This window comes from Puccinia triticina, chromosome 17A, assembly GCF_026914185.1.
Source record: "Puccinia triticina chromosome 17A, complete sequence".
Classification (NCBI taxonomy): Eukaryota; Fungi; Basidiomycota; class Pucciniomycetes; order Pucciniales; family Pucciniaceae; genus Puccinia; species Puccinia triticina.
Window position 1 is genome coordinate 2,292,862 of NC_070574.1, and position 23,870 is coordinate 2,316,731.

The window sequence follows — 23,870 nt, forward strand, 5'->3', positions numbered from 1 at the left end:
ATTTGACATCTGACGCCCAAAATTGCAATTCCGACTCCCTTTTTTTTAAAAAAATTTCCCTGTTCCATGATGGTTTTTTGGGATTATGGCTAATAAAATCCATCATTTTTTCTCGTCATTATTAGGGGCGGCAATCCACACCAAAACAGGCGTCCAGGCGAAACTGAAGCAGCCACGGCATCAACTAGACTCATCAACTGCCCTTTCACCGCCACCGCCTATTTCCAGAAGAAGACAAATACGTGGAAGCTCACCGTCAATAATCCGCTACACAATCACCTTCCGTCTGAGTATCCTGCCGCCCACACGACCAATAGAAAGCTCACGCCGTCTCTCTATGAAGAAATGAAGAATCTCGGCGACGCCGGCTTGAAACCAGCGGCTATCCTGGAAGCACTGAAGAAAACCCACCCAGATGAGAAGATTCTAGCCACTATCAGTACAATCTACGTTGCCCGCCGGAAAGCTCAGCAGCAATCGCTTCAAGGTCTCAGTCCGGTCAGTCACCTCAACAAGACGCTCAACAAGACTGATTTCACTACCTCTGCAAAAGTCGACGACAACGGCAATCTCCAGGCCTTATTCTTTTGCCATGCTCAATCAATTGAATTGCTCACAGTGTACCATCATATCCTCCTCCTCGATTGTACGTACAAGACGAACAAGTACGACATGCCGCTGCTTCACATCTCCGGTATTACTGGTGCCAACAAAACTTTCAGTGTTGCTTTTTGTTTCATGAGAGAAGAAACGACATCCTTCTACAACTGGGCGCTGGAATCAATGGTCTCAGTCTTCAATTCTCACGAAATCCCTCCCCCGGCGGTCGTCATCACGGATCGTGAAAAAGCTCTGATCAACTCTCTCTCGACCGCCTTTCCGGATGCTGATCATATGCTCTGTACTTGGCATATTCAGAAGAACCTTCTCGCCAAAGCTTCCAAACTCATCAAGGATCAAGCCCAAGAGAAGGACATGCTCCGATACTGGTCGAATTTGGTCAAAATACGCACGCAAGCTGATTTCAGATCTTCTTTCAGCCAATTTGCGTCGAAATACGGGCCCAAATTCGAAAAATATGTCACAGATACTTGGCTTCCAGTTTCCAAACATTACTCAAACGCGTGGACTAAGAATCTTGCTCACTTCGACAATCGCACAACATCTCGAATGGAATCTGCTCACGCTTTCATCAAGTCTCACCTCCTTGGCCCCCAGCACAACTTCACCGCCGTCATCAAGATCATCAGCAATGCTCTTGAGGCGCAATACCATGAAATTGCGTCAAATTTCCATCAACAGAAGATGACAACCCTGCGGTATCTCCCAAAGTTCTTCAACAAATGCCGTGGCGTCATCACAAATTATGCGCTCCGCAAGGCATACAACAATTTCGTGGACGCCAAAAAGCTTTCACCCAAGGATCAGTGCCACGGACATTACAGCAAACGGACCGGAATCCCGTGCAAGCATCAGATGGTTGAACTTTTGGAATCAAAGGATTCACTGACCCCCGATATGTTTCACGACCAATGGCACATTCAGGTGAGCAGCGGTTTTGTGTGCGGCCTTTTTGGCAATTTTCCATGCCTCTTTGCCTTTTATCTTCCGTAAAAACTGTCGTTCTTTGGGTTTTTTTTTCGGGAGTCGGAATTATTATTCCGGGAGTCGGAATTATTATTCCGGGAGTCGGAATTATAATTCTGGGAGTCGGAAATTTAATATTGGGAGTCGGATGCATATTAATGCGGGTCGGATGTCAAAACATGGGAGTTGGTCATTTAAATCTGATACAGCGCTGACATTTCTTTTCTTTGCCCCCCATGTCCATCCAGTCCTTGCGCCTCACCAAGAAAACCCCTGATGAAGACCTTGTTTGCGCCATAGACGACATCAAGCGCAAGCTCCTGGCCATGAATCCCGCGCAACTGGACTTTCAACTCGCCGCAATCAACCGTATCATTGAAGGCACCGGCACCGTCATTGACATCAAGCTTCCTACTGAACCTCAAAAAACGCGTGGAAGACCTAAAGGATCCACGAACAAACCCAAATCCACTCGCAGGGACCCTTCAAGCTTCGAACACCTCGAAAAGAAGCGCAAGAAAGAAGAGAAGCACGCCGAGAACGTCAAGAAGCAGAAAGTTGAAGATTCAAAGCCTGCGGAGAAGACAAAGAAGAAAACGCCAGCCAAAAAACCCCAACCGCCGACAAATAAAACCACCCTGCCCCCCGCAAAAACTGAAGAACCACCTAAGAAGAGGATCCTCCCAGCGCGCAAAGGAAAATCAGCCCCGCCCAAAAAAGTGGAAGAAGTCGAAGAAGTCGAAGAAGAAAAAGAACCGTCGGAATTTTCAGCAAAGGAGGAATCTTCAGAAAAAGACGACACCTCAGACAATGAGAAACCAGCACCAAAGAAGAAATTCCGCCCAATCAAGGCTGCCAACCAAATCCCACCCTCACCGCCCGCAGAGCCTGAAGAAAAACCCGCCCCAAAGACTAGATCACGCGCAATGAAGACCACCGTCGCCGTTTGTCCTCCGCCACCGCCGCCAGGGCCTGTCTCTTGTCCGCCACCACCCCCAGGAGCCTCCAAGAAACTGCCAGTCCCCCCTCGACCCAAAGAACCACGCCAACAGCCTGCCGCCGAACCCCCTGAAGATAATTCTTTCATTCCCTCCCTCCCCTTCATCATTCAGGATAGTGTCTCGAAGGTCTCGGACGTCGACGCAGATGGAAATTGTGGATTCCGAGCAGTGGCCTGGGCTTTGGGACGCGGACAGGACGATTACAAGCATATCCGTGACGAATTGATTGACGAAATCACCAACCGCCGCAAATGGTATGTCCAGCACCAAATCTTCCACAATATCGACGCTTTCTTGCACCGACTCAGGGCAGCACCAGGCTTTGTGGATAGGAATAAGTGGATGTCTATGCCATCGACGGGTGAAGTCATGGCCAATGCCTTCCAGCGGCCAGTTTTTTTCTTCTCCAAAAACTGGTCTCAGACTTTCCTCCCATATTTCTGCCCCCCCAACCAAAATCCCCCCATTTTCCTTGGTCTGGTCCAAGATCACTTTGTTCCCCTAGTCCTCAAAGTTCCATTCTTATTCCCTGCTCCCCAGCTTCTTCGCAAGGATTGGGTTTCCAAGGCTTCTCCTGAAGCTCTCCCTTGGGAGAAAAAATTCTCTGACTGTTTCAAATGTACTGCTGGGAGGAAGCTATTGACTCAAGCAACCCATTACTAGTTGTATTTTCTTTTATCTTTTGTTAGTTTTTCTCTTTCTTAGTCATTTATTCTTATTTTCTGCTGTCTTTCTCCCCCCCCCCTCCGAAATGATTTAAGTTGTTGGAGAATCTTATGAAGTTATAATGACATGTTTGAATCAGTGCTGTGAAATTTTGGGGCACTTGGGGGCACTACAGCATTAGCACACCTCAGGGAGACCCTGTGTACCCGCGGGGTAGTTATTTATTCATATTGTGTATAGTCGTAGTTTTCTTCCTCTGCGCGGTCCTACGCCGTTAGGAATATTTTTACGGTCTGTATCGGTAATTGTAGATATGAGGGCGGGGAATCTTTTGAGCGTCTTCCGTTTTTTTATATCTCTTCTTGATCAGAAGATATAGAGGGTTCAAGTGAGGATAAGTAGTAGGAAATCCGCCAAATCTGCCCCCCCGGCTACACAGGGTCTCCCTGAGGTGTTCTAATGCCGTGAAGATTAAAATATGCTCTAGAGAGTGTATTTATGTTGCAGAAAAATTTTGGGGGCATTTGGGTCACCGTATCTCAGGACATGGCGCATTGCGTTAGTAGGAAATCCGCCAAATCCGCCCCCGGCTACACAGGGTCTCCCTGAGGTGTGCTAATGCCGTGAAGCTTAAAATATGCTCTGGAGAGTGTATTTATGTGGCAGAAAAAATCTGGGGGTGTTTGGAGCACCATAGCTCAGGATGTGGCGGATTGCGTCAGTAGGAAATCAGCCAAATCCGCCCCGCAGCTACAAATGGTCTCCCTGAGGTGTGCCAATGCCGTGACGCTGAGTATATGTTTAAAAAAGTTTGTTTTTATGGCAGAAAAAAAATTGGTGGCTTTTGGAGTACTGTAGCTAAGGCTTTGGCGGATTTCCTTAGTAGGAAATCCGCCAAATTAGCCCCCTGGCTATTTAAGGCTTTTCTGAGGGTTCAGACTCACGTACATCTCATCATAATTTCTAGAAAATGTATTTATATTGCTGTAAAAATATGGGCGCGTTTGGGTGCTCCAGTGGCGAGATATGAATATTTCTATGTTTTCTGGGATTTTTGGGAAATTAAATGTCCGACTCCCTTTTCATATTTGTATTTTTGACTTCCGACTCCCAAAAAATCCCGGGGTCAATTTTTGGTCCTGGTGACCCGGGGAGGACGTCATTTTGGGGTCCCCAGGACGTAAACCCATTTTGGGAGTCGGAAGTCGAAATATTGGGAGTCGATTAATCAAGCCCCTTTTTTTATTTCATTTCATAATCATTCTTAGGAACCTATTTTCCAGCCCTGTAGCCAATCTCATGAGTTATAGGCTGTGGCCTGAGCTTCTGCATTCAAAAATGTGGTACCAAAAGCATTAGATGACCCACTGTACATCTTGCCAGATTTTTAAAAAGTTATTGATAAAGGCCTTAAAATTGGCTCTAAAGTTTTATTTTTATCCTATTGTGAACCCCCTTATTCGAGGGGAGACGCCGTCCCGCAGGGACCCTCAGAAGGAGAGACTTATGCGCTATGTTGACCCTGTGGCAGCAGAGAATTAGAAAAATGATGTTTTTCAATCCTCTCTGGATGCACCATTTGTCACCAGGTAACAAAATTTTGGGGGAGCAAAATGTGCACAACATCATGGAGTTTCTTGTACATATTTTACAAATTTTTTGGGGCCTTGGGTGCCCCATGAAGTCCTTTTAAGTGTCCACTTCTTTGTGCATTCCACATTTTGCACTGTACAGAATCTGAAATTCACAATGTTACAACTACTAGAGGCCAAGGCGGTTTTGCCGCTGCAAATTCAATGACCATCCTGCCTCTTTCAATTACCCCCCCCCCCCCCCCTTGAAAGGCTAGCCATATTAGACAGGCAAAAATGATTTTAAATTTGGCTAAGTAGGCTGTTGTGAAGCATCTCCCATTCCCTGCTAAGGAAAACACACTCCATTGCATCCCATGCATTCAACAAATACATATTTCTCATTCAAATCAATTTCATGCAAAGAAATTGGATTGCACAATTCTTTAATTAATCTGACTAAGTCAAGCCCTGATGTTTCTGTGAGACTGCTTAATATATCGGACCTACTTCACGCAGCAGCGGAAAACTCTTTGCGCACAGAATTGACCGTCCCCCAACGTTGAGCCCGCTGTGCGCGCAAGCCAAAAAATACTTTGCGCACAGTGACTTCCCCCAAAAGAAGGAGGTGATTTTTCCGCATTTTTTCTCGATTGATCAAAAGAGGGGGTCTTACTTGCCCCCTCCAAAAAATATTGGATTTTTTGAAGGCGTCCTTGTGATGCAAAAAGGAATCATAATATTAATCCAAAAAAAAGGCACCCGCTACCCCAATAGCCCACCCCAGGGAATTCGTACCTGCTGTAAAACTTAAGTGGTCGGGTACCCAGCCCCTCGAAAAGAAAGTTCGAGGGGCAGCAGCTCCGGGCCCGGCTATCCCCCAGCCGCCGTGCCAATGGCTGGCACAGGCCATCGAGCGGAGTTGCACACTCCCCCAATGACCGGCCAGCACATGCGGTGCCACATATGTGGCACAAATTACCGGTCATCAAGGGGATTATGTACTCCTCTCAATGGCCAATCTATCCCGGTCATCGAGTGAAGTACATACTTCCCTCAATGACCGGGTCCATGCCGGTCATCGAGAGGAGTAAATCCTTCCCTCGATGACCGGGTCCGTTCTGGTCATCAAGAGGAATGTTCACTCCTCTTGACTACCGGAGCTTGGTGACCTGGTTGCTCTGGTTGGCAAGAGGAGTGAACACTCCCCTTGATGACCGGAACGGACTCTGTCATCGAGGGAAGGATGTACTCCTCTCGATGGACGCCCTGTTCCGACCAGACGCCCTGTTCCGACCATCGAGAGGAGTGCACTCCCCTGGGTGACCTGATTACTCCGGTCGTCGAGAGGAGTGAACATTCCTCTCGATGACCGGAATGGACCCGGTCATTGAGGGAAGGATGTACTCCTCTTGATGACCGGCATGGAACCGGTCATCAAGGGAAGTATGTACTCCACTTGATGACCGGGATAGATTGGCCATTGAGAGGAGTACATAATCCCCTCGATGACCGGTAATTTGTGCCACATGCACGCATGTGCTGGCCGGTCATTGGGGGAGTGTGCAACTCCGCTTGATGGCCTGTGCCGGCCATCGGCACAGTGGCTGGGGGATAGCCGGGCCCAGAGCTGCTGCCCCTCAAACTTTCTTTCCAAGGGGCTAAGTACCCACCACTTAAGTTTTACAGCAGGTACAAATGCCCCGGGGTGAGCTATCGGGGTAGCGTGTGCCTTTTTTTTGGATTAATATTATGATTTTTTTTTGCATCACAAGGACACCTTCAAAAAATCCAATATTTTTTGGAGGGGGCAAGTAAGACCCCCTCTTTTGATCCATCGAAAAAAAATCCGGAAAAATCACCTCCTTCTTTCGGGGGAAGTCACTGTGCGCAAACTATTTTTTGGCTTGCGCGCACAGCGTGCTCGACATCGGGGGACGGTTGATTCTGTGCGCAAAGAGTTTTCCGCTGCTGCGCGAAGTAGGTCCGAAAAAAAATCCACATTTTTCATTTTTTTATTTTTACTTTTTTTTATTTCATAATCATTCTTAGGAACCTATTTTCCACCCCTGTAGCCAATCTGATGACTTAAAGGCTGTGGTTTGAGCTTCTGTATTCAAAAATGTGGTGCCAAAAACATTAGTTGTGTCAGGCGCGGTGATGCCAAGAGTAATATTACTCCTCTAGCTACACCGGCGACAGAGCACGGTGCGATGTAGCGCGCAGCAAATGCGGGGTAGAAGTACGAAATAGCTTAAACAAGCTATTTCTAATGAACCAAAAAAGTAGGTAAACGGAGGGGCCAGGGGCGCCTGGGGTGTTTTAGTGCCCTCCGCAGTTCATACAGGGCCTGCGCACGAGATGCGCAGGGGTTTTTAAGGCCTGTGACGTCTGGGGCCCTTGAAAAGGGGGTGATTGCGCGATAAATCGCTCCCAGGATAGTACTAGGGATAGAAATCCCGGTAGAAAGACAAAAAAAACGCAAACTTACTGTTTTAAGGTAGGTTTGCGGGAAAAAAAGCGATTGATTCCGAAGAAACCGTAATTGGAGCTAGGTCAGAAGGCGCGCTGGTCGGATAGGACGAGGGCGAGTCTGGCGAGGCTGCGAGTCGGTTATAAAGGTATCTGAGGGGCCTTCCTTCGCCCAAAGGCCCTTGTTTAAATATCCGAGCTACAACCGGTAGGGTTGTAGCTTTTCTTGCACAGGCTTCCTCGGGTTCTCGGCCGGAGGAAGCGTGCTTCTGACAAGAGTGACGGGAGTGAAGGGGGATTCTATTGGTCCCTTCACTCCCGTTCGTTTTCTATTTGTCATAAGATCCATTTGCTATTCCTCGGCTCGAGCAATAGCGTGATCAGTTGTTTAATCGTCGGCCGGGGGAGGAGGAATGGTATAGTTCTGTTTCTCTCCTCCCCGGCCGAAGTCTTCTATTTCTCATGGGGACTACTCTCGGTTTAGTATTCTCCTGAGATTATCTGACGGCCCGTTCTCTTGGCTTGAGAACGGGTTTGAACTAATGTTCTTTCTCTTGCCGATTCTTCGGCCGGAGCTTTGTTTTCCTTACTCGTCTAAGGAATCTTTATTTTTATGTACGCGGCGCTCTGCGCCGCAGTTAGGTCTTTTTACCAGAAAGAACCATATTTTGTACGTGGCGCTCTGCGCCGCTATTATTACATACAATTTTTGTTATGCTACAATAGTTAGCCGGGCTCTAACTTATTATAGTAGCCCGGCTGACAAGTTGACCCACTGTACAAGATTGAGTGTCCCTTGACAATCAGAGAAACTTCTTCATTTTTACAAAAGTTGTTCATAAAGGGCTTAAAATTGGCTCTAAAGTTTTATTTTTATCCTATTGTGAAAATAGGGGGGTTCACATTAGGATAAAAATAAAACTTTAAAGCCAATTTTAAACCCTTTATGAACATAATTTTAAAATTTTGGCAAGATGTCCAGAAAAAGGTGTGACTGTTCAATCAGTGCAACTTATCAACTTTCTAAAAATATGTTCATAAATGGGTTAAAATGGGTCCTAAAGTTTTACAAATTTTAATTGTGAACCTCCCTAATAGAGGGACTTGGTTAAGTTAGCTGTTAATCTGGGATGCGCGCAACCGATTCAAAATTCCTTGCGCGCGCCTGTTACAATCTTGCATCTGAGCTAAACTCGGGGGACAACAACCCAAGGGTTTTGTCTAACTTAACAAAGTCCCTCCTCTGCGGGGCTGAGTGGGGAGCAGAGTGCCGCCGACCGCAGGGAGGGACTTAGACCCAAAGCGGGAGTGCTTGCCTGAGACCATCAGGCAAAATCCTGGTTCAACTTTGAGAGCCTGTAGCTTGCTCGTTATGCGAGCTACATATGAGGTCCCAAGCATCGACAGATGCACCTGCACCTCATCTTCCTTCCTGTCAGCTCAGATTTTCAAAGGAAAAAGTATAGCAGACAAGCAAAGCCAAAATAAGAGAAACAAAAACTTGACCCGCACAGGCCTGCGGGGCCAGGCACCGCCTGTGAAGACCGCCGTCTTGAGTCTGGGTGGGCTTTGCAAAAATTTATCAAAAAAAAACTTGGAAAATGTGATGTTGATGTGATGAGCTCAAAAAATCAACAAAGTATAAAGCAGCTTAAGTTCCGATAATGGGGGGGGGGGGGCAGCGTTGAAGCTGCAGGCTACAAAATTCAAAGAGTGATTTTCCATCACTTTTTGGTGGGTGGTCTCCCACCCAAACAGTCGCTTTAGCCGTAAGTCCCTCCCTGCGGGAGGGGTGGCTTTGCCACCAGCCAAACTTAAGCTCCACCCAAATGAGTCACCCCCCGGACCACCACCCGAACTCCGAACTCCGACCTCCCGCATGGGGAGGGACTTTGATAAGTTAGGGGTTTTGTCACCTGAGTTAAAGTCGGCTGCTCGGAAGCCAAGCCAAAATCGGACCACTGTATGACCAACGAAAAGATAACTTCGGCCGGTGGTCAGCCGAGGGACCATCGGCCCACACCAACCGATGGGTGTCAGCTCGGTTGAAGTTTCAACTGAGAATCGGTTGTGGGAGACCGATGATTCTGAATCAGCCTGTTGTTGGCCATAATTGGCAGTTCTGATGGCCCCGATCGACTCAGAACATGCTCTGACGTCTTCATCATTCATTGAACGGGCCGGGCTAGAGCTGGCCCCATCAGTGACAAACATGCGAATATCGACGTCTCCTTCTCGGTTGGTTTGACTCGGAAACCAGATGATGCAACGAGCTCCCGAGCCGGAGGAGAGTCTTTTTAGCACGTCACTTCTCATTTGATTCTCTGCCGGGAGCTTGGATGCATAAATCATAAAGCTGACTATTGCCTATGTTGACATGGACACCGGAGGCTTCGTCGGGCACTTGGTACTGATTCAAGGGGATGCGGATCTGGGCAACCGATGCACCCTTTTTGTACCGTTGCTGCTTGTGCAGCTGGCCTCCGTGGACAAGCTAGAGAAGGCGCCGTTCTCGCGACTATAAAAGGACGACTGATGCCCCGCTTTCATGATCTCGTCATCCACATCTATCACTACCAAAAATCTCGAACCAACAAACGCAAATCCCTTTAAAAACTTCTTTGAAAAATTATCTCTATCATCTCTTACTTTCAAAATGAAGTTCACGGTCACTTTGCTTGTAGGTATAACAAACCTCTGTTCAGTTCAAAGCAAAACAAGCAACCCCGGAAACTTTTTATGTAATCTTGACAAGGATAAGCCACAGGGAACTTGCACCCTCAAAAGAATAGACCGAGGAGAAGTCACCTACTTTTGTAAATCTTTCTTCCCTCATATTCATCCAGCAGGTAAAGATTTTGATTGATATAAGGGAATCTAACCATTCTTCTTTCCCTTTACTCCCGGACAGTCAACAAGGCAAATTCTATGGGTAATAATCAGTTTAGCTGCGTGCATGGTGTGACAGTCAATGGGGCTTATCCAACGGGTGTTGACTGTTGTCGTAAGGACCAAATTAAGCCTGTGGTTCGTAGCAATTTTGTTGATTCTGCTAAAAGCTCTATTTCAGAAAGAAATCTGATTTGTAAATCCTGCCCTCTTTGAAACAAAAAAAGGCCCCCACTGGTGGCGGTGGTGTAAATTCCAAGGGGGTGGATGATACTACATATAAAAAACTCTGTTCAGATGCTAATTTCAAGGTGGATAACTCCAAATAGACATCTGCCCCCCCAGGCCCACAAAATATGTTGAGAGCCTCAGAATGCTGAGATAGTGTATTAGCATTTCCTTATGCATTATGCTTCTAATCTATACACCCACAACTTAGCCTATATTGTACATGTATATAGTCTAGTTGTTTCCCCTCACTGTGATCCTCACTGAATGATGATCATACTTTGACTCATTGTGCTGGGAATTTGTCCTTGACATCTTGTAAAACTTCTCTTAGTCTTGTGTCACCCAAGTTACCCTCAACACAGAAATGGTTCAGTTATCCATGCAAATTTAATATTAGTTAGAATTGAAATATTCAGAGAGTTTTATCAGAAATCCAATGAAGCAACACAGGAGCTTTCTCAGAACTCCCATGCAATTTTGATTGATAATAATAGTCAATAATCCATGAAGATTTTTTCTTCAAATTTTACAGTGATTGTCAGCCTTAGAGTCAGCACAGCCAAACTAAAGTCTGCCTTTTCTACCTTTTTACATATGAATTACTTCATATTGTTTTCAAATTGAGAGATATCCTTGTTGAGACTTCATATTCTGTTTCCCCATGCAATTTCAACCCTAGTTACTAGAGATGGCACTTGGCACCCGCCGGCGGGTACCCGTCACAATTCTGTACATAATTCTATGCGCCTGCAGGCACCCATGGCGGGTGCCAGGGGTTCTGTAAGGACTGGAAGTCCTTCACTGAGTGATCAGTGGAGCGGAGGGCCAAAGGCCTGAAGTTCTATGAAAAGAGTGTGTATTTTGAAGGAATGACAAGAAAGGGAAAAACATGGTGAAGTCCAGCTTGAGGAAAAAAGGAGAGAGGAGTCCTTCAAACGGGAGTACAAGATATATTGGGCAACAATATCATGTATAAGCATAAGTACATATGTGTCTAATGAGTTCAGTTTGAGTAAGTGTGAAACCTGAGTGAAACTCTTACAGTCTCCCCTCCTATAAAAAAAGGAAAAGAAATAAAAAACACAAGTTCAATGAGATAGAGAATTGAGTAGATTTCAGGAGGTAAGAGAGGAGGAAGGGAAGGGGAGAAAGGATTGAGGTTGATGGGGATGAGATTTACAGTGAGAGAAAGGGAAGGTAAGAAGATTTGAGAAGAGGTGAGTGTTGAGTAGGAGGAATGGGGTGAAGTTAGAGAGTGGATGAGAGCTGAGGATGAGGGAGAAAAGAAGAATGGTGTTGATTGGGAATTGGGAATGAGCAGAGTTGATGTTGGTTGAGAGTTGGAGTTGAGTTTGGATAAGTGGGTCGGGAAAAGAGTTTGAGTTGAGTTCAGATAAGTGGGTCGGGAAAGTTGTAAGTCAGTCAAATCTGGCGGTCAGTCACGCCGGTCCGTTTGGTTCAGATGTAACCAAGTTGTGGCAGAGTCCGGTTGCTGAAGCCATGATGAATTCATTTTGAGATGATGCTCAATTGAACTTGAGGCATGTTGGAAAGGGGTTGGAGTCTGTAGAGCGCAGAGGTGATAGATGTGATAGAAATAGGAAAAACTCCCCCAAGAGGAAAATAATATTGTGAGAGCAGTAAGGTATTTATAGTATATACAGCTATGTATTTGGGTTGGTGAGAAACTAAACCTAGAGACATACTAATACTATGTAAATAAATGTATGTAAATAGTATGTAAGTATGGAGTATGTAAATGAGAAATATGAAATAAACTATAAAGCCATAATCTTGCCACAACACTCCCCCCCTCAACAACCCCAAAAAGAAAGAAAACAAAGAACAAAGAGAATTAAGATGATAAAGAAGAATGGAAACTTTAACAACCAACAGTAGAAAGAAATCAGAATAGAAGAAAATGACAACCAAACAGAGAAAAACAACACAAGGACTGAGAAAAATTGAAAGACAGGAACCACGGTGAAGTCTTGAAGTAGCCATAACCGTGAGATGGAAGAATGCAGCCCGGTTGAAAACCTGTAGGACCATCAAAAATCCACAGAATAAAGCAAATTGGGTTAACTTCCGTTGAACCAATCATCACGCGGCATTTTTCTTGTCAATCAGGAGAATCAACAAAGGGTAGTTACGCTACGCGTAACGCGTAGATAACGGTAACGTAACGGAATTTTTGTTGTTATCTACGCGTTACGCGTAACGGCGGTGCAATTACGTTATCGCACCACATTAAGCCAGTTTTTTTATGCTCGTTGCGTTATCCGGGCGCGCGGAGCCCCTGAGAACGGGCAAAAAAGGTGGCTAAAAAGCCTTAAACGGTCCGTTATTGCGTTATCCGGGGGATAACGCGATAACGGGCCTCAAAAATGAGGCCCGTTACATTACGCGCGGGGCCTAAAATGGCCCCGTTACTAGTAAAGTAACGGGGGGGGGGGCGGATAACGGGGATAGTTACGTTACCAAAATTGCGCGGATAACGCAACGTAACGTAACTACCCTTTGTTGGGAGAATCCAGAGGGAGACAAACAATCGCGGGGGGCGTATGATCATTGCAGCCAGCGCATACTTTCCCCCCAATACTTGCCAAGGTGTGAGACGGCGGCCTCAGCCCCGTCTGAGACAAAAATTCCGAGACCTTCCGCCAGCCAAGAGCCTTGGTGAAGATATTGGCCAGCTGATCGTTGGTGGAGATCCATTCAAGGCGTACTTTGTCCGTGTACAAGCTCATTGATGACGTGGAACTTGCGGTCGATGTGCCGATGTTCTTTTCTCGTCTCAGAGTCCCTTGCAATGTAGACTGCCGCCTTGTTGTCCGAACAGATGCGAGGAGGAAGGACTGGAAAGAACCCTGAAAGAAGTGACCTGATGAAACAAGAGTCTTTTGACGCGAAAGAAAGCGCCATGTACTTGGCCTGACACGTTGACCTTGCAACGCACAACTGTCTTTTCAAAGCCCATGAAATGGGAGCCCCCCAGACGTTGGTGATGAACCCATGTACAGAACACCAGCCTTTGCCTCCCCAATTTGCATCCACAAACGTCTTGATACAGTCTGACTTGTTGCCCGAAGCCTTGATTGGCAAAGAGAGGTTGGCAGTGAATCTGATGTAGGATATGAGATTACTGAGGGTGTCCCAATGAGACTGATCAGGAGCCATCAAAAACCTAGCCAGGTAGTTAACCGCAAAAGACAGATCGGGTCAAGAACCCTGAGCCAAGTACAGGATACAGCCAATCCTGGACAAATAATCTCGGTCCATTTCTACAGAGGGGTTAGAAAACAGGTCCGAAGACGGGAGCGGCGACCTTGTCTTGATGTTGGAGGGGTCATAGCTCAGGATTTTCTTGATCAGCATTGGTTAATCCAGTGTGAAACCGCCATCCACCTCACAAACACAAATGCCAACAATTCTAGACAGACGCTCATCCCATTTCAAGTCAAGAGCCGAGTCAAGCGCCTTCTTCAATTGATCCATCAACATCTGAGAGCTCACCGTGAACAGTCCATCATCCACGTGGACCCAGAGGAAAGCCAAACCATCCAATCCCTTGTAGATGTAAATCAACTGGTCTTCAAGGTTGGGAAAGAAACCAATAGTTGCTAATTTGGTCTTCAAATGAAGCCACCAGCACCGACTCGCCTGTTTTGTTCCGTACAACGTCTTCTGGAGTTTGAGGACGCAGCCGGAAGAAACTTTGACACCAGGCCGAGGTCAAATGTAGACATCATAGTCGATACCACTGTGAAGGAAAGCCGACTTTACATCAAAGGAAGCCACCGGCCACTTGAAGCGCAAAGCCATTGCCAAGAGCAGCCGAAGAGAAGGGAAAGTGGGTGTAGGCGCAAAGGTTTCTCCTATATTCACTCCATTGACTTGTTGGAATCCCTGCGCAACTATCCTTGCCTTGAACTTGACGATCTCCCCCTCCTGGTCCCGTTTGAGAGCAAAAACCCAACGACAGTTGAGGACTTCAAAGCTATCCAAGGCCAGAACTTCCTCCCAGACATTTAACAAGAGCATCATGTAGATTTTGGCATCACATGCCTTCATCCACTCAACGCTCAGTTCCGAGTTAATCGCCTGGTGATAAGTGGTGGGAGCATCTGACAAAAACGGCAATAAAGACACTGCCAAAGCAAGGGAGGCGTCCTGAATTTCAAATTCCCAAATCTGAGTGAAATCCCCTAGATGAAGTGCCTGTATGGAGTTCAAGACGGCATTCAGCGTTCCAGAGTTAGTCATTTGGGAGGGAAGATTGTCCTCATGAAAAATTACTGAGGCTCCAGTCTCAAGCTTTTTGGAGTTTGGATTCCAGAGGATCCATCCATGAGAGGTGTCCGAGGTTCCAACGTGAATGAGGGGGGATGACCGCGGCACGAACTGCTTGGTGTATTTAATGTTATGGAGATAAGCTCGGCACCCAAAAACTTTGACCATGTCTAGCGAAGGTGTCTTGCCCATGCATAACTCATAGGGAGTCTTGACCGCATTGTCGTGCACGATCCTGTTAAATATGAAGGCCTCCTGTTTGAATGCAAGAAACCAAAGTGAGTTTGGAAGCTTTGCATGAATCAAAAATGTTCTGGCCATGTCCAGGAGCGTCCGGTTGGTTCTCTCTACACTGCCATTTTGGTGGTGCTCGTAAGGTACCTACAATTTGTGCCAAATCTCATGCTTCTTCAGGTAGTTGTTGAACTTGTTGAAGGTGAACTCTCCGCCGCAATCCGACCTAATACAGAGTAAATCATGAGAACAGTGCTTCTTGAAATTCTCGGTCCAGGACATAACCTCCTTCGCCGCCAAATCCTTTGACTTCAAACCAAAAACCGACATCATCCAAGAAAAAATATTGTGGACAACAAGTCCATATGTGCTACCATCTAAAGCAGCCGGAAATGGTCCAACCAAGTCTACTGAAACTATGGAACCAGGCTTGTCCGCAATCTGTCGGGTCGGCGACTTCACCGCAGAATGGGTCCTTTTCCCAAGGGAACGCAAATTGCACTTCTTTGACGGCTGACTGATGGGCTTGTCAGGCAGCCCTAAGACTGCGTTGTTTGTGATGGACTTATTAAAGGTTTGCATTGCTAAATGACCCAGGCGGGCATGCCAGGTATGAGAGGACAGAGAAGACAAAATTGGACTGGAGTGGCGAGTATCAGAGGCGCAAGAAACAGAGGAATTTGGGGCAGTGGTTGAAATATACCACCAATAGTTATCCAGATATGACAGGAATCGCCGACCACTTTGACTGAAAGTGAAAGATCCGTTTGAGAAACCAACCGAGCCGTCCCACTTGTCGAAGAAACCAACCGATAAGACCATGCCACGAACATGCTTGCATAGGAGAACGTTGCTGAGGAGTAGGGTACCGTGAGCAGTTGGAATCTTGGCATCTCCAATTCCGTCTACGGGAATGCATTCTTCAGATGCAACACGGAGTCAAATATTAGCCGGTCGCAGGGAAATGAAGAACTAACTGCGACGTTACATGATTAGTTGCTCCCGTATCGCAGAGTACGTCTCCTGCGTTTTCCGGATTGGCCGAGACGGACGCCAGGGTTCCATCAGAGACTACTAATCAAGTTGATAAGACTGAGGACTTCTTCGGTTGCCATCCTGGGTTTTGCCTCCGGGGATCTTCGAGTGGTGGTAGCCCCTTCTTGACCCTGGGGCAGTCCTGCGCCCAATGGCCCCAATCCCAACAAACATTGCAGGGAAACTCAGCCGTTAGATACTTCTTTCCCCAATAGTCAGGTTTGTGTTCCTTCTGAGCCAACAAAGATTGACCGCCGCCACGACCTCTTGAGCCTCTCGAAGCAAAACCGCCACGGCCTCTTCCTCCTCTCGAGGACCCAGTCCCTCTCTGAGATGACATTCCCATCAACGACGACGACAATCCCGCCTGATGAAGCCTTGACGCCATGTTGAGAATCTCGGTCAACTCAATGACAAGGTTGGGCATAATCGCTGATTGAGAGTCAATTGTGTTGGTTAGCGCCTGACTGTATCGTTTGAGGCTGGTGTGGAAAGAAAGGGACAACAACTTATCTGTTGTCAACCCTCCCAGTTGCTTCTCCAAGTCAAGCCAGCTCCTCTTTAAAGACTCATAGCTGGCAGCAGGTGAATCTGAGGCATCCGGGGCTAGCGTGATGTCAGACCATCGACTGATGAGAAGCGACCAAGAGGGGTTTGCAAATCTCTTCTCCAGAGAAATCCAAGCCCCGTGCGCATTCATACCGTTGAGCGATGAGCGCAGCGCCGGATCAATTGAGGCCTTGATGACCGCAAGAACTCCACAAGAAACGTCCGGGTTTTCTTTGTATTGGTCCATTTTGAAGTAATCGAGTCTCTTGGTGACCGTGTCCACCAAGTCCTTGACCGACGCCGCCCAGTGTGGATAGTTCAATCCGTTGAGAGCTAGGGAGGGTTGAACATCCTTTCCGAGTTGTTGCCACTTAAGTTGATTATGATGAGATGAATCATCCTGAGACAGCAGAACACAAGATGAAGGAGTTCGTGGAAGGATGAGTTCATTTCATATAGAGAAGGAAAAGAAACAGAAAAAGGAAAGAGGAGAATAACTCACCTGAGACAGCAGAACACAAGATGAAGGAGTTCGTGGAAGGATGAGGAAAGAGCCTTCCACGTCTCTGCTGCCTCAGTTGACTACACTACAAGATGTCACAGAATGTGAAATGAGAGAGAAAGGTTGGGAGCACATAAGGAGAAAACTCAACAACAACCATGTAGCACACAACACCTCAACAGATTATTGACGGTGGCCGATTGAGAGACTGAAAGATTTTTGATGAGTAGTAGCTGGAGCATGTTGCCATCGAAGTTTGACAAGCCATTTTGGATGATCTCCTGATTCAGCATTGCCGTGAAGTCGGGTTCTGGAATCATTTCTTGTTGGGGAGGATCTGGGCGGGACTGGTTGTGTTCTGCCTCTTCTTGTTTGTCGAAAGGATTGACTTGGACTCGGGCCTTACCTTTCAAAGGACCGACAGAAGGTTTGTTGGAGGTCAAGGGGCTGTTTGAGGGTCGTCCCGTTGGAGAACTCTGAGGATAAAGACCGGGTAGAAATGGGTTTCAAGATTCCTTGTGTTCCAACATGTCCGATGAGGAACTCTGGCCGGTGCTGGGCCGGCAGCAATTGGAGGAGGGGAATAAGAAATGAGAATCTGAGATGTGTGTGCCCTTGGGGGTGGTTGGCCGTGAATGGGCGCGGTGATCAGTTGTGTAAGCGTGGGGGGGGATGATTTTCTGACGGCTTGGAGTTGCGCGTCGGCGGTTTTTGTTTGAGGAGGCACTGCAAGAAAAACTCTAGAAACTGCTTGCAGTTGAGATGCAGCAAGCTTCAATCAAAGATTGTCTCAAGCTGGAGTCAAGCACCCAAATTCTGTGCTGGCACACCTTCACTGTGTACCTTGTTCAGCATTTCAATGTTGAACATGCTGTAGTGCTCATGCAGTAGGCTGAGGCAAATGAGCATCCCCCTGAGCACCCTTTTATTTTCTTCTATTAAACACTCCATGTGCCATTGAATTCAGCCAGAATAACATAAATAGGGTATGTACACATGAAAGGGATATGTACAGATGAAAGAAATATGTACGCATGAAAGGGCAATGTGAGAAGGTGTCTAAACACATAAAAGGGATATGTACACATGATGAAAGGGGTATGTATGCATGAAAGGGGTATTCATGCATGAAAGGGGTACGTGCAGTAAGAGGTATTTGCACATGAAAGGGATATGTAAACATCAAAGGGGTATGTAAACCTGAATGATGAAAGGGGTATTGAAAGGGATGTAAAAAACTCAAAGGGGACATGTAAACATGAATGGGTCATGAACACATGATGAAAGGGGTATGTACACATTGTGAAAGGGATACATGCACATGAAAGGGATATACACACATGAAAGGGGTATGTGCACATAAAGGGCTATGTACACATTATGAAAGGTGAATGCATACAAAAGGGATATGTGCACATGAAAGGGGTATGTGCAAATGAAAGGGGAATTTTCACATGAAAGGGGAATTTGCACAGGTATCAACTCCTGTACTCAGTTTTTTGTACCTTAGACTCACTCTTGCATAAATTAGGCAATGTGCATGGAATCAACCAGTGCTTGATTCATGCATGAGGCATAGCTTGCCTTGAGCTCTTGCATCTCAACTGCAAGCAGTTTCTAGAGTTTTTCTTGCAGTGAGGGAGCTGGGGATACTGCCAGCGGGGTTGTGATCTAAACCAGAAAGCTGGAGGAGATCGGCGTTGCGGGGATAATGAGCTTAAAAGACGTGGGATTCTCAGGATACAGGCAGAAGGCGCCAAGACTTATAACTTTGAATTTTGATGGAGAACTGAATTTTACGGTTCAGAGTGGGTCCATGCCGCTCCAAAGCCTGAGTTCCAACTGAACTCAAACCTTGGAGTTGGTGACATGTAGCAGGCATCTCATCACAACCTAGCGCGCACGCGCGCGCTACAACAAACAAAACAGCAGAAACAAAACAAAACAAAATGAAACAAGACAAAAAACAACCATCCTCATCCAAAACCTAACCAATATGCGCATATAAGAAAAGAAAATAACAAACATGATGAAAGAGAAACTGACAGGAAAACAGAACCATGAAAACAGAAACAAAAGAAAAGAAAGGAAAAGAAAACCTGAAACGCCTTGAGGAAGCGCGCCACGCCGCGCCATTGAAACTGAGAAAGCCTGGAAGTTTGAGAGCATGAGGCCTTGATGTCTTGAACCTTGACGTCCTCCGGCGCGTGCCACGCGCAATAAAATCTTGATCCCTCCGCGTGTACCAAACTGTCCACCACACCGATGAATCTTCTTCTGCTTGTTTGGTTTTGGTGGGAGTTACTTGCGTGGTGAAGTCCGCGTTATAGTTGGCAGGCGTTTGGAACAAGTATGAACCATAAAGATGTTTTCTTAAGATATCAATATAGAAATTGAAAAATCTTAACTGAAAATGGGGATATCAAGGCTTGAGCTTGAAAGATCCCGGGCTTGAGAGTGCGGATATCAGTTGAAGTCTGAAAGATCCAAATCCTAATCTATCTTTGCCATGCTCCGCTGGTGACAGCACGGGCTCATAACCTGTAGAGCGCAGAGGTGATAGATGTGATATAAATAGGAAAAACTCCCCCAAGGGGAAAATAATATTGCGAGAGCAGTAAGGTATTTATAGTATATACAACTATGTATTTGGGTTGCTGAGAAACTAAACCTAGAGACATACTAATACTATGTAAATAAATGTATGTAAATAGTATTTAAGTATGGAGTATGTAAATGAGAAATATGAAATAAACCATAAAGCCATAATCTTGCCACAACAGAGTCAACTTGGAACCAACTTTAACTTGACTCTATGTTTTATTGGAACTATTTTATAACACATTTGAAACTGCAATGCAAAGCAATATCAAATACTTGGCAGAAACAAGGGATTTTCCACGGGAATCATAAATTTCAATTTATCATGTGTTTATCATAAATTTCAAAAAGCTTTATATCTGTTAGTGTGTCAAAAAAACATGCACATGTAAATTTGTGTGACACATTCTTCAGTTGCTGAAGTTTTTGCAACATAGTTCAAGTTAAGGGACAAGTACAGGGGGACAAACCTTGGATTGACCAGGACTTGGGTATGACTTTATAAAATCTCCCTAAAATTATTTTTGTACATATTTCTGAAAATTACATACAATTTGTGAAGGTTTCATCTAAGCCCTTGGTGCTGCATGCGCACTCAGCTTGGCATCACTTGGCAAAGTGATGAAAAATTTGACATACTAGCACTAAGCACGCATATGTAAATTTATCTAAGTTTATTAAAACCACAGTTTCACCAAAAAAAAAATTCAAGGGTTTCCCCTATAGACATGCAGTAACAAAAAAAAAAGATACATGCTATAAACAAACAAAAAATACAAATTATAAAAGAAAGTATTTACAAGAAGTCCCAAAGATTTAATGAACTCCCAGCCTGTGACATGCCACAGGTGAAAAGAGACCGGAGTTAACCCACTCAGCCTGGCACAAGTGTGAGAAGCAAAAGTTGGGGCTGTGAGGCCATCAACCCGCGCAAGTGCAACGGGGGATGCCCTGAAGGACATCTGCCACTGCTTTGTGGCCGTTTTATATAGCCTTGTCAGCCCCCCCCCCCCCTCACAACTCGACCATACTCACTGTTGCCAAGCACACAACTCATCAACCTGCCGACCAGCCACATCCATCAACCCCTCCGTTTCAGCCCGCAAGAAATCCCACGCCAAGGACAGCCACATACCCGCAAGTTCAATCTGGCTGTATTTGTTGCCTCTGATTATACACCCCCTCCCCCTTTTTGCTGGCTTGGTGATCACCATCATACACACTTTCTTCCCCTCCACCCATGCCCAGCTCCGGGAGACCACCAAGTGGGGCTGGTCCGAACACCATGTTGGGCTGAATACTTCCAACCCTCCTCCATGTGCTTGCAAGAGCCGCCCAAATTCCACCTCCAGTCTCCTCGCCGCCGTCGGATCATAGCAGTTCTGGGCCAAAAGGCGCCTCGTCGGCAGTGCGGTCAAAGATAGGCAGTGCGAGGTGGTCGATTCTGTCGACAATGGGCTTGCCGGGCCGGCTGTTCGGCCTCAACTAACGCTCACTTGCCAACTCCGTGCCCTCCTTTGATTAGCAATACATCTCCAGCCCCGGCCTTGCCAGCTCTCTGCGCCACGGCCAGACTAAAACCCTGCGCTACTACCCCTGTAAGGCCAGCGTTGAGCACGCCTTCAAACTTGCTCTCTCCCACAAACTCAGCGAGAAGAAACAGCTTGACCGCTCCTTGACAACGGAAAATCGAGCTGACTGCTGAACCAGCTAGACAGCTTAGTGGCGGACAACTGCCATCCGCGAGACCGTGCGCTGGACAAAGTTGGCCTGCTCATCCTCCCGGAGGGCACGCTGGTGAAGGTGATGACGCGGGCAGCCAGTGCAAGCATTAAGGTCAAATCTATCATTGTGAGTTTGTCTCTGACCACACTCTTCCTTTGAAACCGGGCGCTGATCCTGGCTTGTGCCAGTGGGGGGCGAAGGACGATTTGAAACACTCCTTGCCGCCTCAGTTGACTGGCCCGCTGTTCTGTCTGCATGCGCTGAGCCAAAAGGTGCCAAATCTGCAGCTCGCTGACCTGACCATTGGCTACCCAGGCATCCATCCAGACGGGTACGTTCCCAGAAGCCATTCCAAGCTCCAGCCAATCTTTGGGCATGGCCACCCGCCGCCAAAGGTGCACATTCACATCAAGATCATCCCCGTCGCTGCCATCTCCATCGAACTCCTGCCCTCCTTCTCCCCAGACCCAGCAATAGCGGGGAAGAGAAGAAGATGGGCAGGGCCCACCCATCCTCCAAGGAGAACACCCGGTTTGATCAATGGCTGCGCGCCCGATGGATTGATAAGGACTGGCTGCTGACCGGATTCTATGCCCTTGGAGCCTTTGATAATCCCTCCCTTGCCTCAGCCAACAACCTGCCCTCCTCCGACTGAATGCTCTTATCCAACAAATTTAGCGCTAAGAAACTGTTGCCAGAGAAACTGGCTCCGGTGAAAAATAGAAAATAGTTCAAGTGTCCCTTCTGCTGACCTTATCAGGACACTCTTGTTGACTGGCCCCGCGCTCAGCCTGCTCCTCTAACTCTCCCATCATCTCTTCTTCTAACCCAGCCCCCTCCTTGTTATTTCTCTCCCTTTCTTACTCGTCTATCTGTAGCATGTGCATGTGTAGCTCTCCAGCTTTGTTTTCCTGCTTTCAGCAGCTTGGTTGCTTTTTTCTCTGTTTCTCTTTTTTTTCTTCTTCTTTTTTTTTGAGTTTGAACACACACAACTGCCACCTTTTTCTTTGCCAGTGGGCTCTTATTTCAAATTTTTGTGTGTGCATCCACATGGTTGTGTAGATTTTTTTAGTCTTTCTGTCATTTGTAATTGTAGGCACCAACTTTTCAAGGCTGCTAGACATAGATAAACCATTCAATACAATTGATCACTTGGATTCTGTTCTCTCATCCCTCCTCCCACAACAAATCTCATTAACCTGCCTCTGTCTCCCTATTTCCATTGCACCCTCCTCAGAGTCACATCCATTTACTCTCACTCCTGATCTGATTCTTTTATAACACCTTTTAAAAGGCTTTCTTTTTCTTTCTCTCCCCCTCTCTTTTTATTGCTCATTGAGTTTAGAGTTTTCCGTCACTGCATGCTTGCAAAAAAATCTACACATGCACTTAGTGTTCTTGACTTATTTTTTTGAAGGGGTTGGAGTTGGGGGAGTAAAAATAACTGTTTTCTTCATGGGATGGAGGGTTGGTGGTGTGAGGTCTTGGGGTTCTTCTTAGGTTTTATTTGTGTGAATCAGCTCAGATAAAGTAACTTTACTGCAATTGTGAAGGTGTCTTCATATTATATTTACATGAATCTATGTTTTTTCAGATTTGAGGATAGCAATGATGCAAAATTTCAAGTGGGGGATGGCTGAACTGGGCTTTGGGCACAGTGGGGGTTGGGAAGAGACTGAGAGGGGTTCCTTCAACCAATTCCGGCGTAGCCGCCTTGGACTCTAGTTTTCTCATAATGTAAGGTTCAACTTTTGTTGAATCTCAAGAGATTGATTGAGTCTGGTCAGTCTAAAACTATCCCCTAATTATTAGGCAGTGTTTTTTGTGCTTCTGCCACTATGTCTCAACCAGGTCTAAGATTTATTTCATGATATTGGTACCATGAGGATCATCAATTTCCAAACATCAATTTGAGAAATCTTTGGTCCATGAAAATACCAAAATGTTGCAGCTACAGTCTTATAACTGTGAAATATTGCTTGCCTATTTGGTTGATTTTGTTGTGTTTCTATGACTATATCTAAAGCAGCAATGGGGATGATCTCATGATATTGGGAACATAATTAGGAGTAACTTTGAGAGATTATTTAGGAAAGATTTTCCCCATGAAAATCTCCAAATGTAGCAGCCCCAGTTAATCAGTCTCAAACCAACGGTGGGCCAATACACTAACATTATTTGTTAGTGTAGTGTATTTTAGCCAAAACCAGCTAACAATAAAAACATTTTCTGTTATCTTGTTTTTTGTGTTGCTAACAATACAGGAACTTGCCCAGGAAATAGTGATGGATAACAGCAATAACGTTTATTGTATCCTGTTAGTAGCAATAAAAGGCCTGTTATTGTTTTTATTGCTGTTATTTCTTGTTATTGTTAGTCTGGATACTTGTATCTCAGATAACAAATAACATGAATTTGGGAGTCAATAAAATGGCTACACTCACAGTTATTGTCCAATAACGTTAGTGTAGTGCAGTGGCCCATTGCTGCTCAAACTATTGCCTCATTATTTGT

General features: G+C 46.1%; 1 protein-coding gene across 1 annotated transcript; it reads left to right on the top strand.

Annotated features, from left to right (window-relative positions):
* Positions 1-9,845: 9,845 nt before the first annotated feature.
* PtA15_17A191 (uncharacterized protein) lies at positions 9,846-10,515 on the top strand (the record flags this gene model as incomplete). The annotated part of the gene is made up of 3 exons (XM_053164281.1): positions 9,846-10,113; positions 10,209-10,324; positions 10,414-10,515. The coding sequence occupies 3 exons, from the start codon at positions 9,846-9,848 to the stop codon at positions 10,513-10,515; spliced, it is 486 nt and encodes a 161-aa protein (XP_053028264.1).
* Between the last annotated feature and the right edge of the window lie 13,355 nt (positions 10,516-23,870).